The sequence below is a fragment of the Dromaius novaehollandiae genome, chromosome Z (genome assembly GCF_036370855.1).
Source record: "Dromaius novaehollandiae isolate bDroNov1 chromosome Z, bDroNov1.hap1, whole genome shotgun sequence".
NCBI classification, from domain to species: Eukaryota; Metazoa; Chordata; class Aves; order Casuariiformes; family Dromaiidae; genus Dromaius; species Dromaius novaehollandiae.
In genome coordinates, this window is record NC_088132.1 from 41,592,631 (window position 1) to 41,610,147 (window position 17,517).

Sequence of the window (17,517 nt, forward strand, 5' to 3'; positions counted from 1 at the left end):
TGGCAGGAGAATGCACCTTTCCTGGTCTCTGAAGTCTTTCAGATTGAGGAATTTCATGATGCTCTTTGCATCATGCTTGTTCAGATTCTCAAATCATTTCAAAAGGTTTTGGAATTCTGCTGAGAAGCTGCAGTCTGTGTCCTTGCCTGAAAACCGAATCTGTCATCAGAAATGTCTATTTGCTTATCTTTGTGAGGGACTTAAAACACAGATTATCTGTTATGTAAGTTTTCAGTAGGTTAAGTAACAACTTAAAAACAAATTTCAGCTTCAAAGTTTGATATGTGACTTCCTAAATTAATACACATACAGTAACTAAAGTGATGGTAGAAGGCAGGAAGAAAAGGTACAGCAATAGTGATGCTAGACTTGGGGATCGTGTCAAAAAGGAGTGCTCTGTAGGTAAGTTGGTCTATATAAAGCTTTTTAATTTTATGCCATGTGTCAGCTAAGGTACTGGTAACAGTTGTCTGTACTCTGTTAATGCTCAGTGAGGCAGAATAGCATGTGAAGTAAAATGTAGTATGTAGGTGGCTGTATCAGGAGGGCACCGTGTTCAGTGATGCAGGATGTTCTTGCCCATCATATGTGAATTCCGGCAGTCTACATACAGTCAGTTCCTAAATGCTCCTGTTAACACAGAGAATCAGTTCTGATTAGGTAAACTGAAGCCTAGCTATGCGTAAAACCACTTTCTGCACTCACTTATCTATGTGAGTATTTTTGAGTGTAGGTCAGATACATGTTTTGTCTTTTATATGTACAGTCTTGTGTTTTGGGGCCTGGTGTGCAGCAGTTCCTAGTGCTGACATTGGCATAGCGTTTGTGCCTCTTTGGAAGTAACTTAACTGGGTAACATAGTGTGAAAATGCCTTCAAGTATTTGTAGTAAAAGATTCTCAAACTTTGTGTTTGTGAAAATTGGAAATATGTACAGTCTTTCAAAAAAAAATTACTGTAATTGAACTATCTTTTAACCTTTGTTCCTTATGAAGTTTAAAAAGTACTGGTTTTCCTCAAAGTAGCGAGTTATTGTCCAGAGTCTGATTTTGGGTTACACAGATCTGAACAGTGGCAAAAGTTGATGTAAGCCTCAAAGTGCTAAGCTTTCACTTAAAGACAATTTTGCAGCAGGCGGTTTGCTTAAAATGATATTTTTGTTCTATGTAGAAATAAATTTTGTGCGCAGTGTAATTTTTATGACTCTCTATAATAAAAAAAACTTATTTGTAATAATAATAGTAAAGAGACATATCTTAGAATTAAGTGATTACAAAATAGCTTTACCGTTTTTCGGCCGGGAATACTTGCATTGATAGAGGTGTATGCTATTCTGTGTTTGATATTTTTGGCAAGGACCTTAGAGTTGCATAGTGTTTTTTTGAAGAGGGATTGATAGTGGTCAATATCCAAGATTATAAGCTAAAATCTTTTGTTTGTGAGAACAGTCATAAAGAATAATGCAAAACCCCAGGATCTAGGTAAAAGACAGCATAAAATCAAATGATTCAGCTTAACATTCTTCAAATGCATTGTGGTCGCTGCTTGTGGTATGTAATTCTCGGTAATATCAGTTGTGAAGCAGAAGTTGGTGGCTTAAAAATGTCTTGTGAATGTCAGGCCACATGATTACTGTAACAACAGGTTGTCACACTCATAGGAATGTCCTGCTTTGTGGGGTGTGACATTGTATTTGAGAGGAGGGTTTGCTGCGCCTCATTTGGCTGCTGCACTATCATTTGCTGCAGAATACTTTTAAGGCATATTTTGGGCTGACTTACATCACCATTTTCTGTGGCCTTGGTGTTTGTGGCTCTGACGCAGAAGCACAGGCAAAAATTAGATGATCACAGAGGTTTCCATCCTGATCTTCTTCAGAGGTTCCTGCTCCTGATGCTCAGGGTGGCTCAGCAGCCTGCGAGGTAACTGCAAATTATAACTTAGTCTCATAAGGAAAGCTGGCATTGACTTTTGGGTTTCCTTAGTTTGCTAAGCTGTAGTTTCTGTCCATTCAGCACCTGTTTCATGATCAGCTTATCAGTTGGTGAAATGAGAGCAAGAATTTTCAGAACGGTAGGCAGATACAACCGTGGGTGCCAAAATGTACATCCAGCTATTTTTAATCTGACTCAGACCTTCCAACTTACCACTGCGTGAGCATTTTCCCTGATAGCAAGCTATCTCAAGTTCCTACCCTAGTGCCGCGGTGTTGGTGCTTTCTCAGTGCAACTGCTGCAGCTCTTTGAGGGGCTGTACTGTAAACCAGATCATTGAAATGATTTGTGTTAAAAACAAAACCTCCCAACAAAGAGGGGTGGTTTGCAGTGTAGCCTTATAAACAGTTACAGTAGCACAAGTTTAGGGAAGGAGAGAGGAGCTTTAGGCAGGAGGGAACTTGAGCATGCTAGCTACTCCTGACTCCACTTCCTGCGTTGGATACTTGGATGTGACTTGCTTAATTTTAGATGTTTAGTTAAGTTAGTCATCTAGGCTCCTTTGTACTCAAGGACAAGAAATAAGTACCTCTACGTAGTAATTCATCCTGTGTGTTTGTTTCTACATTCATCAGTTATAAAGGAAGCCTCGCTATTCGACACCTAACTTTTAAGCATCTGAAATTGTGTTTAGGACGCAATGAGAGGCAGCTTACTTCATTTCAGGGTTATCTTGCACTTACTGCATAGTTATAAGACTGTTCATATAAGAATTCATCACAGAGAACTAGTTTGGAAGTTAGTAAGTTACTAAGTTACTAACATAGTTTACCTTGTAGTGTCTTTTTCAGGTAAGCAGGCCCTTAGGCTAATGCCTGAATTGGCATCTCTTTACCATGTAAAAGAAGGCATGGCTTATGTGAAGTCTTGTTGAGATGGAGAAATGTTTAAAGTATAAAGAACATAACTTTATCCAGTAAAAATTTAATATTTTCTGAGCTAGACTCAATGTATTGCTCCACTCTACAGGCTGAGAATTCATAGATATTTCTGTTTCTGCAACCGTTTGTTAATCTCCCCATGATATTTATGGTGGGAAGTGTAAGTCTTATCTTTTTCTTTTAGGTTGACAATTGCATTTTTCGCACTCTCTGGTCTGGATATGTTGGATTCCTTAGATGTGGTGAACAAAGATGATATAATAGAATGGATTTATTCCCTGCAGGTCCTTCCCACAGAAGACAGTGAGTGAGTTTTTAGTTTTTTTTATTGATATTAACATCTTTACTTTTGCTTTTCACCTGGGGAATAGTGTATGGCACTTGGTTTTTACAAAATACAAGCTTGACCTTCCTGAGGTGCTGTCATGATAATTTCAGATAGCGGTATGTCCAGCAATTTCTAGAAGTAGATCCCTCTAAAGAAATAAAGCTAGAAGAAGTGATTAGTTTTGCTTTTTTATGTATTCAAGTTGAAGTTATGAAATGTCTTTGAAAATAAGACAATATAAAATACTACTGAAGTTTCACCTTCAAAACCCTTCTCAGATAAGTTTTTTTGCCTGTTTCTAAAAGAAACACATATGCCACATATGCATTACAAGTCTACTAGTGGTTATATTGACTTCCACTAATTGTAGCTATGCCAGGAGCTAGGAGCACAGGTGTGGCTATACGGAACAGCTTTTGAAAAAAAAGGAAAGGTAAGATGAAGAAGCAAAAGGGATGAACGCTGTTCCCACTTTATAATGAAAAATCAGTTCTTTGGATCTGTGGTGGTTAAATTTGCCTAATGTCTTTAGAAGGGAGTAATACTGTTGCTCTGCCCCAGCTGTCTTCAGATTGGAATGTGCGTAGTAGATCCAGGTTAGGGAGGGAGCTCAGAAGAAGTGGCCCTCTCCAGGCCGCTTAACAGAAGCCAAGGGAAGCGCCACTCCTGTGGGCTCGCTGGTACTGGCGTTCTTCTGTGGCGGCTCAGGTGAGTGGCTCATAGCAGCAGAGGGAGTGGAAGGGAGGGGGCTGCAGGTAAGGCAGCTCTGTGACATGAGGTGCTGGCATGTTAAGTGCTGGTGTGGGATAGCTCCAGGCTGGTCTGCAAAGAAGAGGTAATTGTAGGTGCCTGTCTATAAAATCATGAAAGTGTGAAGTGCTTTTAATGTTGGATGGTTGTAGAAATAAAATCATGTTTTTCGTTATAATGTCTAATCATGTGCCGCAAATTGGGTCTCTTCCCTAAAAGCAGTTTTAGGAAATAAAAGCATTTTTATGAAGTGAACATGTGGAAGTCAAGATTGCCGATGCTTGATTTTTACAGCAATAAAAAGAACCCATTTCTTACTCTGGCAACTTGCAAGCCTTCATATCCACACCAGGCACTAGCTCTAATAGATTTTTTTGCTTGGGTTGCATTTCAGGACTGATTATAGAAAATTAATGGGTTTAGATCATATAATTGCTCCTGCAGCTCTTTTAATTATGAGAAGGTTCCTTAACATGAAGATAACTTTCCATGTGTACATTCTTTGTTTTTAGGAGTTGCATGCTTTTTGATCCCTATCCCTGTCTTCGGGAGTGTATTCTGATAGAACAGTCAACTTCACGAGAAGAGGAATTAGAATAGGCATTTTTGTTTGTTTGATAATATGCTGAAATTCTCTGCACCTTCCCCCCCCACCCCCCACCCTAGCCAATATTTGGGATAGTCCCATTGTTAAGGCCCTTCTAGGGAGGACAGTATCAGTCTCAGCTTGCAGATGTGGAGGCTAAAGATCTGGGGCACAGCTAGGACAAGCTCTTCCCATCGTACAGTTCCTGGAGAACACTTTTGCAGGGGGTGCCTCCCTGCTACAGTGCATTCTGTGCTTATAAATAATAGATTTCTCTTTTCACCAGCAGACCCAACCTTCCCTCCAATCCTGTATTTTGATATCCTCTCATAAGAACTTTTTTTTTTGGTTAAGCTCTATTCCTTCTGGTAATAATGCCACTCTTCATCTTGACACTTGACCTCTAAAATTTTAGGTTTTTTTTTTTTCCATTTTTACTTCATCTGGCGGACAGTAGATGATTAAAATGTAAATGATACTAACAGCAACAGATTGGATGCTGGATGACTAAATATTCAGAAAGGAGTGCACAACCTCCTGTAATATCTGGTTTCAATAAAATGTCCCGACTGTCTAATTTTTAATCTTAATGTGTGTGATGTTTGTTGACAGCCTGCCACTAGTAGAGCTCTGACTCCATCTTTTGACATGCCCAGAGAAGTAGCTAAACTATGGTAGACAGTAGCACTGAGGCCTTTGGTTTCAAGTTGATCATACATATCTAGTTAAAGGAAATACTTGCTAGATTGAGGCATTGGAATCTGTCTTGGAAAAAATCTGATTTTACTTTGCTTTAAAGTAATAATCTGTTGCAACTTCTTTGACGTGCATGCTTATATCTTTCTCTTTCTAGGGAAAATTGATCTTTAAGCATTTAAATTATAACACTGTTGTGTAGTTTTTGGAATGATGAAATTCCAGTAATCTTGCTTTAAGTAACAGCATTGCACTTAATATAAATCTTCATTACTTTTGGCTCTAGCATTGAAAACCAGTGGACCTATATTTTAGATTGAAATATATTTTTAGAGCATCTTGGGATTTTTTTTTTTTTTTTGATTGAGTCACTGAATGAATTCCTGAAAGGAGAGAGAAAAGAATACCTGGAATTCTTGGGCAGGGGTGGAGGGGAATCCTCTGTTGTTGGTGTTTCTCTCTCCAAAGCTTCTATATCAGTAGTACTTCACTTGGTTTTACTTAAGGCACTTTTTTAAGGTGGCAAGTTCAAATTATTTTGAGAACTGCTGCTATCTTACAATAGGCTTCCAATGGAGAGGAGACAGAGCAATTAATACTCTACAGGCTTAATTTCTATTTACTTTTACCAATAACTGTTATAGCAGGGTACTGTAGAACTTGGTAGAAAAATCAGAATTTGATGTTTAGAATACTTGTTAGTTATACTCTCAAAATATACTGTGGTAATAGTAGTAGTATGGTTGTATGTATCAGTATGGGATATGCTAATGTAGCCTGCAATTGAAAGGTCTGTAGCCTTTGAAATTTTTATGTGAAACTGAAGTTCATGAAAGCAAAATGGTGAGATCTTGTTCTAGCTGAGTAAGAAAGTAAAAATACAGTTTGTGATCCTAAATGGAATACACTAAAGGAAGCTGAAGATTGAGGTCTGTCAGGATAGACTGAATTCTTCTGTGGTTTTATTGTAACTACGAAACATGAGAGACTCAGAAAAGTAATATTCTTTAGATACCATGACAGATTTCAGCTCAAGTGCTTCAGAGACTGACTCAATACAGGTTGTAATTAGAGGGAGAGAATAGCCATGTCACACATGCCAGCTGATGCTTACTCTCAAACCTAACAGTCTTCACTGGGTGCTTGGTCTCATTGGTGTCTTCTGCTTACTGAAAGGACTCTGTCTTCTGTAACTCTTACAAAATAGTTTGGCTTTAACTTCCATAGCATTTGACTGTTGCTACTTTTCCTTCCTGTTCAGTAAATGCTCTGCTTAGTTGCATGGCTAACAGCACGTGATTGTTTTGTTTGTGTGTTCCTTGTAGTAAGACCTCACTGGGTTTCCTTTTACAAGGATGTTGAAATCTTGAAAAAGCCTCTTTTTTCTGTGGGGGAAGGGGCTGTATTCTTTTACAAGTCCTACTGGAAATGACAGCTTTGAGCTAAAGACTTTTTTTTCAAATATGAAGTTCAAAAAGGATTGACAAAAGATCCTGTCTCAGCTGTTTGTTCTTCTGGTTCTTATCATGTCCTAACTTTACTGTTTGCCCTCTCATAAAGCAGCTCCTAGGCAGAATTTCAAATTTATTGTAACTATCTTAAAGTGCAGCTCTTACCAGTGTGAGAGATATGTATCCCAGTTATTCCTCGCAGGTTGTGTTTAAAACCAGTTCAGCACTTTTGAAAGGTTATAAATACAGAGCTCTGGACCAAAGTGATCTAGTTGTAGACAGAAAGTGGAGGCTGGTTCTTTGGTCATACTCATCTGCCATCCTCCCCTATAGCAACACTGCCACTGTCTGCCCCCGCTGTGAGCTGGTTTGGCTTGTTTAGCTGGCAGAAAAGCATGTATTTATTTATCTATCAGAAAGGTTAGCTTTCTGTTGCCTTGGTGAACTGACTTGGCTGGGGATACAAGGGCCAGAGCCCAGCGGGGGAGAGGGAACGAGATCACATACTTTGACAGCTGGGTGTTTCACTGGCTTTGCTGTAGTAAGAAACTGCACCCCAAGTAAAGCTGAGGCATCTTTCGTTTTCTGGTTTGGACCCCCAGGGTCTGTGCATAGCCGCTTGAAAACCACTGTTCCACACCAGGGACCTAAAACTTTGTTCTGTCAAAGTTTGAATTTAGATTGGTAGCAATGCTTGTGGTGCACGTTCCAGTGCTTTGGTTGGTAAGGAAATTATTTTTTAGCCTTAGTTCAGTAAGAATTGCTCATGTTTATCTGGATGTGCTGTGTCAACCTATGTTAGAGCTATGACTTTTTCTTGTATTTTAAGCTTTTAATGGCCAATGTAAAATTGCTCCTCCACTTAGCAAAATAAGAAAAGCCTAGAAGCCAGAGGAATACACAGGTACTCTGAAGGGGAAGAGTTACCGCTCTTCCCATCAAAGGCTAATTGTAAAAGTCGCATAACAAAAGTGGCCTTTCTGTAACAAAAACGATCCTTGGATAAACCTCCTATGGTCCTCACTTAGGACTATTCGAAGGACCACCTGGCCTACACATACGTAATACGGCTTTCTGCAAGGTAAAGTCTCAGCTCTTGGTGTAAGTGTGAAGTCTCTTACTTTGGGAAACAGGTCAAATTTATTTAATCCTGTTGTCAAATATGACAGGTTTTTCCAGGTGTTCTTTGTTCTGCTTGAAACAGTCATACAGTGATTGATAAAACTTTTATTACTTACTGCTATTTTTTGAGCCCATTCAGAAAGGGATTAAATATGCTTAACTGAAAGTGAACGGTAGGTGGTACCATTTCATAACTGCATTTTACTCGATGCTTCAACTGACTGTGCAGGTGCTGAAGTCATTGCTTCAGCAATTTTTTACACGGCGCATTAATTCTGATTATTATCCCTTTAATTAGGATATGTTTCTCAAATTTGCTTAATTTTTAATGATATATCTGATCCTCACTGGCTGTTTGCAACTCAGCAAAGTAGGCAAGAGCTTGATTAGCACTGCTAAACTATTACATGAGATAAGCACAAGTACCTTCAATAAAATAGTAAAACCAGCTTCACAGCAAGTGAGATGATGCACATAAACTGAAAGATGGGGCTTTTTCATTAAATAAATATTTCCCCTTTTGAGTTGGACTTGGCACTTACAGGAAGCTAAAAAAAATTGAGACACGACGTCAGTGTGCCAGAGTCATATGGCTAGAAATGAGCTGTTTGCACTTCCTGCTTAGCGCTTCCTTTACCAGCTCCGCGTTCTATTTTTAAAGTCAAGAATTGCAACTATCAATTTAGCAATTCACTTGTAATCCTGAAGCTCTAGGAACTTCTCTTACATGAGCATTAATGATGAAGTTTTCCTTTACTTTTATGTGGAGGAGAAGAAATTTTGCCTCTCTTTGGAGATTATGCACTGATAGCTATGTACCAGTAGACTTAGGACTTTTGTCGGTGAAGGATTTCCACATTTGTGCCTTTTTGGAGCTTACGTAGCCTTTTTGACACACTTTTTTTTTTTTTTTTTTTTTCCTGAAAACAGTACTTTTTCACAATGTCAGTTAGGAAAATTGGTATTTAAGAAATGGAACTTCTAATTTTCCTTTTTCTTAACGGGTTCATTCATGTTATATTGTGTTTCAATTTATGAAGCTTTTTTGGCAGGGTCTTTCAGGAACTGCTTAAGCAGTTAATCTTTATTGTGCTTTCCAGAACCTGTTGCAAAACAGAAAGTAGGATCTTTGACTCCAGGAACTAACAGGCAAACTTTCTTTGCTGAAAAGATTTAGGGTACAACAAAATATAACGATTATGTGTTTTTTTTATTTACAAATTCAGATACTCTTTCTGTTTTCTCGTTGTTGCTATAGGATACCAACTTCTAGCATATGCTGATCTGACCTTCATTACACCTATAGATTCATTAAAAATTTTTTAGACCAGAAGGTGGAGAAGTGGGGATTGTAGGTGTTTTTTTCTGTTAAATGATAGTTCACTCCATGGAGATTAGATCCAAAGACTTGTCTGTTAGGAAAAACCTGCATGCTTTACCTGCATTAAAGTCATTAGACTGATGCAAGGTTCTAAATTAGATATTGCATATCTGCAGAATGCATTTTAAACTAGAAGCTACTGTGTTGATTAATTACACCAATATTGGTGTACGACATTGCACAGTGATGTTTTTTAGGGCTTTCAGTATTATAATTATTGTTCAGTTAACCTGGTGCAAATTTTCCTAATCTCCATGAGGCTTTTTGGATTCAAGGCTGAAGATGAGCAAAAAAATAGGGGGGGGGAAGAATGAGTGAATTAGAGCTGTTTTACCTTTGGAGGCAGTGGAGTGAAGCAGTTGAGCTTTTGCAGTGTGGAAGCAGACTTGAGCCCTGGAAATTTATACTTAGTGCTAGACAGAATGTGGTACACGCTCCTCTAATACATGCTCAGATACTGTGACACATTAAAAAAAAATCACATCTGAATCAGTGGAAGAAATGTCTGATTGATAAGGTGTTCTTGTACCTGTGTTTTGAGTGAGAGAGGGGAATGGCTCCATTAAAAATGTCATATTGTTTCAACTGTTTCATTCTGACACTAACTCATTAAATCAGTACTGGCTTAAAACTGCAGATAGTTTGTTTGTCCTTGTATATGCTGCAAAGTATCTTAAAACAATTCTGCTTAGGAACAGACGGTATTACTAGGCAGAAATGTAGAGAGGAAAAAAAAATCTGTTAACTCTGGGTGTTTTTCCAGGGAAATAATCAATCAATCAATCTCTCTCTCTTTTTTCTTTCTCTCTCTCTTCTTTCTTTTTTTTTAAGAACAGGGGAAAAAATTATATGCTGGTATGAACAACATATTTCCACCAAACAAAATAATCTGTTGCTTTGCCATTACACCAGGATCCAGTTTGTTTGATTGTTTTTCCTATTCAGAATGCTAACAATGTGAGGTAGGGAACATACTGAAAGGAACGTACATGCAAACTCTGGTTGTGCTGTGAGTGATGCTGAACTAACAGGTCTTGATCTAGAGAATTGCAGTTTATAATGAATGTTTCAGCAAAGCAAATCAGCTGACATTTTATCTTTCTTCCTTCTCTAGGATCAAACTTGAATCGCTGTGGATTCAGAGGCTCTTCGTACTTAGGGATGCCATTCAACCCATCCAAGGTTAGTTAAGTGTGATGAAGAAATTTCAATTAGACAGTAAATGATCTCCTGTCTTTTTTTATTGTATTAACTGCAGAGTTGTGGAAAACATGGGAGGCAGGGGTTTTTGTTATGTTGATATACTGAAACCTTTGAAGAGCTTTTATAGTATGGTACTCTTAAAATGGTCCTGCTTGTGTGTACAGGGGGCAGTGAAGAAAGTGATGTACAAATTGTGGCTCATCTCAGTGCACTCTCCCCTGCTCTGATCTGTGACTGGGGAGGGAAACTTCTCCAGCTCAAGAACTGTCCGTGGACTTGGAAGAGAAGGACAGAATTGCTGTGTATCAGGTGGTGGAGGGCATGCTGTTCTTCAGTATTCCTCTTCATGTGATGAAACATGGGATATTTCATTGGATATGGGATATGAAATTGAAAGCGAGGATGGACATCTGATATGGTTATGACTGTAGTGGAGTGTAAAAATGCTTGAACTAGCTTGTGTATGAGGATACTACAGCAGCCTGTTTTGACCTTATTTGTATTTACTTTAACAGCACAGCCTTAGGTTTCTGAGTATCTTGTGGGAATGTTAATCTACACTAGAGTAATAATGACTTATTGCCCCTTTTTGCATAGCAAGTCAACCAAGTATCCATAACAGTAATATTCATAGTTTACACTTTGTAATAGGGAAAAAATAATTGCGAAGAGGATTTTGTATGTGTCTGCACAAGGCACTGCAGCAATATGTGACAGACAACGTAATCTGCCTCTTGGTTTGCTTTGGTATTTATCCCTTTTTACACTACAGATGGTGTCTGCAGTGAGCTCTGATTGTAGTACTAAGATGAATTCATCATCTCTTTTAATTGGAATTAACCTCAGTGGCAATCCTACCACCCACTGAGCTTGAAGGAAAGAAGGAAAATGTCTGCTTAAAACAAAACTTAAAAGTATTTGGGATCTCTACTGATGACTTACTGGGATGCTTTATTAAAAATAAAGCTTAAATGCAAAGTAGCAGACCATAATTTCAGTATGGTCATAAAAAAATATTTAAAGACTGGTTTTCTTGGAAGGAAGCTAGTAGTCTTCTTTTTGTTAACAGTTACCTAAAGAAGTTGAGGGTGTAATGCTATTATTGTGGTATGACTGCATTATAAGATGAATAAACACAGTCTTACCAAAGCAAGGTAATAAAAGTGCATCAGCCATGTTTCTTCAAAGGTCTGGGTCAGTGCTATGCAATGTAGTATGTTAAATCAGTATATGCTTTTTGGAAACTTGTCCCCATTACATAAAGCTTGAAGAATGAGTTTTTGCATATAATTCTGAGATTTTATAGAGCCCTTTGACGACAGAAAGTCCAAAAGAACTGAAAAGTGTCATTATAGCTTGGCAGCACTTCCTGGTGTTTTAACGTTACACTCCAGTTCCAGTAGTACATGCTTCAGATATAAATACTCTCTTTTCAGGAAGTGTGTTGCAGCCCATCAGTGTCTCATAACCTGTTAGCCGATCTGTAGGAGGGACAAAGGGTAGGATCATGTAACCTCTGGAAATTACTTACAAGGTTGTTATATCTAGAAAACTATTCACAGATGGATATACTCTGTATTCAAGCTTCATGGTACTTTTTTTATTGCATCTACATTAAAGGGATCAGATCTACCTTGATTTATTGACATACAAAGGTTTAAATATTTCCAGAGTTGTTGCCTTAAAGTATTCTGAAGTGACTCAAGGAAGGAAGAATTTGGAAATCTGCTGTGGGTTATGTTCAAGGTCTTGTTGTTTTTCTTTATTCATCATTTAAATGTGGTCAATTAAATCTGTGTCTTTAAAAACAAAAAAAAAAGGCCTGTAAGCTTTTTGGATTTGCGTTGGCAGTTACTTATTCCAAGCCGCTACAGTGATTTCATTTTTGGACTGTGAGAAAGTGCCATACTGGAGCTAGCCAAATCTCTTCTGTCACTCTGGGGATGCTTGAAAACAATAGAAAAAAAGAAAAGGATATTTAATAGAGTTGGGAGGGTCTAACATGTTATCAGGATATTTCATTTGTTCTCTTGTTTTTATAACTGCTATCCTTTTAGTGTTTGATGGTAGTGACTGTGCAGGTCTTTGGAGTGGTAGCAAAAATGTACCAAAAACATACCACCTCGACCACTCTCCACACAGCCTTAGTAAGTCTTAACAGACTTGATTGTAAATGAAGGCTAAAAGTGCTACTTTTATCAGTGCATTTAAACATGAGTCCTTTCAAATTAGAAAACTGCTGTTTTCTGAAATTACTCCAGATTCTGTGGTCTCTCCAGTTTAGTGTTACTAGAGTTTAAGCTGGCTTTTGAAATTAGGTGTTTACAGTCTCCTTACAGTTTCAGACAGGACGAGGTCTTTTAAATCTATTTAAACTGTTACAAACCAGTTTTAGGGGCTAGATTGAAAGCCCGTGCCTAGCACATTTTGTGAAAAATTGCTGGAAGTAACATGTTTTTGTTCAGAGGAGGAAAAAACATCTTCTTGTGTCTCCAGTACAACATTGTATTCTCTCAAGGCTGCAATGATCCATGTTTGTAACACTGATGCCAGGTGGGAAGACAGCATTTTGAAAGTCTGACTCGGTGTAGCAGTGTGTTTGGTAGCGCACTGTAGTGTTTTGAAAGATCTTGCCTCCTCAGAGTTAATTCTTTTGAGGAGGGCTCAGGTAATAGAGACCATCATGGAATCTCTCATAAAACAGGACTGTTTGACTCCATTGCTGAGAGCCAAATTAATCTGGTTCCTGTGTGCCCTAAAACCAATAATTATCGCCAAAGATGTGCAGGACCTGGCCGTATCCCCATAGCTGGGTTTCTCAGGGTATGCATGCATCAGTATTTTAGTTCAGACCAGGAGAGCACTTTTTACATGCATCTCCTCAACGTGCTCGCCCCACAGAGCGCCAGACCAAACCGGGCCCCTTTGTGGGGAGCTAGTGCAGCGGGTGCGCCCCGCACGCACCCCGCCACCCGTGCCTGGGCAGTCAGGCCAGGGAGCAGCCTGCAGCCGGCACCCGGTCTGGCAGACGCCGTGCGGGGCCCAGCGCCGCAGCACCTCCTGCTCTGCTCCCAAGCCCCCGCCTGCAGCACTGCATCGCTCCTTAACATAGGCATAACCCTAGCGGGTTACATTGCTTTCTTAGGGATACTTAATCTAAGTGTTTAGCCGTCCGTCTGTAGTTTAACACCCTTCTCGCTGCTAATTTTTGAGAAGTAACTGCTGTCGTTCTTAAAATAACTTAATTTTGGTTACTTCTGTGCCCTTGGCCCGTGAAGGACTCTCATGGTTTGAGGTGTCGGCAACAAGGACTTTTTTTATGCCTGGCCTGGCGGTTTGATTAGTTGCTGCTGCTGTGCCTTTGGTCTGCAGTGCCTGCAAAGCAGAAAGAGTGCAATTTAACTAAAAGTAGGCCTCATTCATAGGGTAGAACTTAAGAAGAAACTTCTTTTAACCAAGTCCGAAGGTGCCCATTAAAAGTCAGTTGCTCTGCCGATGATGTCTTTGATAAATTCAGCAGACTTTTACACAGTGTCTGAATTACTTTGTCCTGCATAGCAGAGGCAATTTAAAAACAGGGTTTTTTTGTTAAATAGATGGTTAGATTTAAACACCCTTGATTTTCAACACAAGTAAAGAAACTTAAAAGTCAAGAGTCTTGTAGCTCAAGTGTTTGTCTTTCATTTGATCTCCATTCAGAAAAAAAAGTGCACTTGTACTAGAAAACATCATTTTATGGGGGGCAAAAAGATTGCATTTCAGTACCTAAGATTATTTTTACCTTAAACACTCACCTCTGTAGTATCAAAGGTACAAAAGTAGAATTTTTCAGTTTGAATATAGCATGTTTCTAGACATACTTGAAGAGGGCTTTTTGTTTGGGATTTGTTTTTGTTTGCTTTTTTGCTTGCTTGGGTTTTTTTTGGCCGGATGGGTTTTTTTTGGAAGAGCTCCAAGGCCTATGCCAGAGATAGCAGCTGGAGCTTCTGAGGAGGGTTCATCTTTGTCTATGTAGGTTTGAAATTTAATGGGTCATGGAGAAAAAAGAACAGTAAAAAGTAGTCCTTCAAGCACGCATGAGCATTGTTTCTGTATTTTGATAAATGAAAGGAATGTTGTTAGATAATTTTGAAAAATATTTTAAATACTAAAAGCATTATCTAGCTCGATACCAGAGTGTACATATATGTAATGGAGCCTTCGGTTAGGGTTGCTTTATCACGAAAGACTTCCTCCCATCCACACAAGTTTTAGAAGTACTAGCAGTTATCTTACAAAACCTTTGAGATTTGTTGTTATCTTTTCCTATTGAAAAAGCCATTTCAGTCTTTGTTTTTGGCATCAAATTGTCACAGGGCCAGTTTCTGCAATTTTTGAGTTCTCGTTTAATTTTTGCCTCTTAAAATCATTTACATTTCTTGCATATAATCTGGAATGTCCAGCTCTTCTGATTGATGTCCCCTCAAAGAAACTCTGTTGTTCAGGCTCAGATGTTTGTGTTGAATTCGTGTGTGTGAAAAGTGTATTGGGGTGTGTGTGTAGGCTGTGCGTAGGCACATACATGAAGTGTGATAAGGAGTATTGTGACAACCTTGAAATAATCCCATGGAGCCTAGAGAAGTCTAAGAGATAAGTGCATTCGAGCATACTTAAAGTTTGAACAATTCTGGTTAAGGGACAGAATGTATTACTCTTCTGGAATAATATACTATTTTTTTTATATAAAAAAATTCTTGTATGATGAACAAAGATCTATTAGGCCCTCAAAAACTCCCAAACCCTACAGTAAATTTACGTTTGAAACTTCATGTTGGCCTTTGTGAGTACACCTGTAATGATTTCTGTTTACGTGATCTTGATTCTGAATCTGCTATGTTTAATTTTATTTGAATATTGGCCGTATATGTTGGGGTTTGGGGTTCTAAAATGAATCTTCTCAGGACTTTGGATGCATACCATCACATTGACCCTCTGTCACTTCCACAGGCTTTTTTAGTAATTACATATCAAAATATCTACCAGTATACCAGTTTTCCATATAAAGAGTTGAATTACTTGCCACATGATAATACCGGGATAAAGGAAAACTATTAGCAGTAAAGGTAGTTGTGTGAGCTACTAGTAGCCCTTCTCGAATGCTGAGACCACCTTCCTGTTTCCCTATGTAGTGATGTGTTCGAGCATCACTGTTTACGTTTGCGTCCTAATAGTCCTTTCTGCGTTACTTGCACCTAATGATCTGTGCGGTGTTCGAAGATGGCAGCAGAAGATTGCATGACTAATTTAGCTTTGAACTTCATGATAGTATGTACAGCCAACACTCACTTCCATTTGCATTATATGCACCATAAGGGTGGAGTTTATGCTCTTTGCTGAAACTACGCTACTTGCAAAGTTTTATATGCCTCTGGGGTTGCTGAAACCCTGTATTTGGAAAAACAGTATGTTACTGCTACATGCTGAAATGTTTGCATGGAAAAGATAAAAATGTATACGTTGTCTAGCTGTTGTAGTGATTGATACTGTTTTTTTTCAGGGGAGAGGGGATTGTTTTGTATCATGACCATGCAGTGTACTGGCCTATAATGCATTTTATGCAAACAGTATTTATTGCAGCAAGTGATAGTGTAATAGAAATACCTGTATTCACTAAAAATAAAGATCCATTTATTTTAATGTATTTGTAGGCTACCAAAACTTTACAGGCAGTATGAATTAGTATGTGTATATAAAAAGCACAATTAAAAAAAATCTCGTGAAGCAGAAATTTTGAGCTACTTTGTGTTGAAACTGTGTGAAAAATTGCCACTTAAAGGGGACTTCTTTGAGAATTACAGATGCTTTAGAAAATCTCCTGAATATCCAAGCATGTTTGAAGTAGTTAAGACATTTGCATAAAATTTCCATAATCAATGATTTTAAAAAGTCAAGTCTGCATATCCTCAGGGTAAATCTGATTTGCTTAGTAAATATAATCTTCCTCTGGAAATAATATTTTTGAAATTAAAATTGAACTGTTTCACTATCGCTGTTACTGTTCCATTATTCCTGATGTCAATATTGATTTGGAGAGGAACTTAATAATAGCTATATGAGTGTGTAAACAGAGCAGTGGTATGCAATTAACATTGATTTGCAGGCTGCAGCATTTTCAGCATGTGTGAAAGGAGCGGAGGCATCTCCTGCACTTTCCCTGCTCCTCTGATCCGGGATGTTTGAAGTCGGGCGAACATAAATGGTCCTCTCAGTCCAGTTTAACCTCGACCATACAGATGTTTGGAAACATAGTTTTCTTCAGAATTGCTTGCTGACCTACTGGGATGTTTTGTAGGCAGTTGGTACTAAATATGGAAGACCCTTTGCAGATATTTTTCATCTGCTAGTGTGTCTGTTGTATATCATTTGACAAAATACACGAGAAGTTTTAGCTACCAAGCTGGGATATTGAGAATCCTTTTAGGGCCAGAATTTGTTCAAATTTGGGTTTTCAGGAGAAAGACTCGCTTGGTTTAAAAGTGAATTAATCAATTATGTTAAATTGAATATTTTTCTGTGACAGAGCAAGTTTGTATCACCCTACATAAATGGAGTTTTGAAGCTGAGTTTTACATTTCAAATATACTGATGCTTCACAAGGGTTAAGCTGCTTATAATAAAATTTATTAAGGGGGAGGTATTCTAAACCTTTTTTGGCTTCTGTTAGATTTAAAATGCTGGAATGGGTATGACAGGCCAAGTCATTCCTCCAGGGATCAGAGCCTGCCACCCACCCAAGTCAGAGAAACGCGCTTCCCGGCAGCGGCAGCTCTGCGCCTCCTCAGCGCCCAGCGGCCCTCCACCTGCGGAGGTGGGAGGTGGCCACGGACGGCAGCGCCAGTGCAGGAGCTGGCCACGGCCACAGAGATTTGCGCCCTGCTTCTTGACGGAGACCCCGGGGCAGGACAGGGCCACGGGGGGATCGAGGGGGTGGAGGGGTGCAGCGCTCGGTATCGTCGCGGCCCCTCTCACGCTGCTGCCGCCTCCCTTCCCTGGCTGGGCTTGATTCCCCGGGGGAGAAGCGTTCCTTGCTGTTCAGTGGGTAAGAGGTATTTCTCTCCTAGCTCCTTGTTTGAAATAAAGCTCTCTG

General features: G+C 39.0%; 1 protein-coding gene across 1 annotated transcript in view; it reads left to right on the plus strand.

Annotated features, from left to right (window-relative positions):
• LOC135325093 (coiled-coil domain-containing protein 112-like) overlaps window positions 1-17,517 on the plus strand; it is a 49,594-nt gene that overhangs the window by 13,696 nt on the left and 18,381 nt on the right. Inside the window, 2 exon segments of the mRNA XM_064502572.1 lie at window positions 3,059-3,177; window positions 10,303-10,370. Of these exon segments, the coding sequence (XP_064358642.1) occupies window positions 3,059-3,177; window positions 10,303-10,370 (187 nt within the window).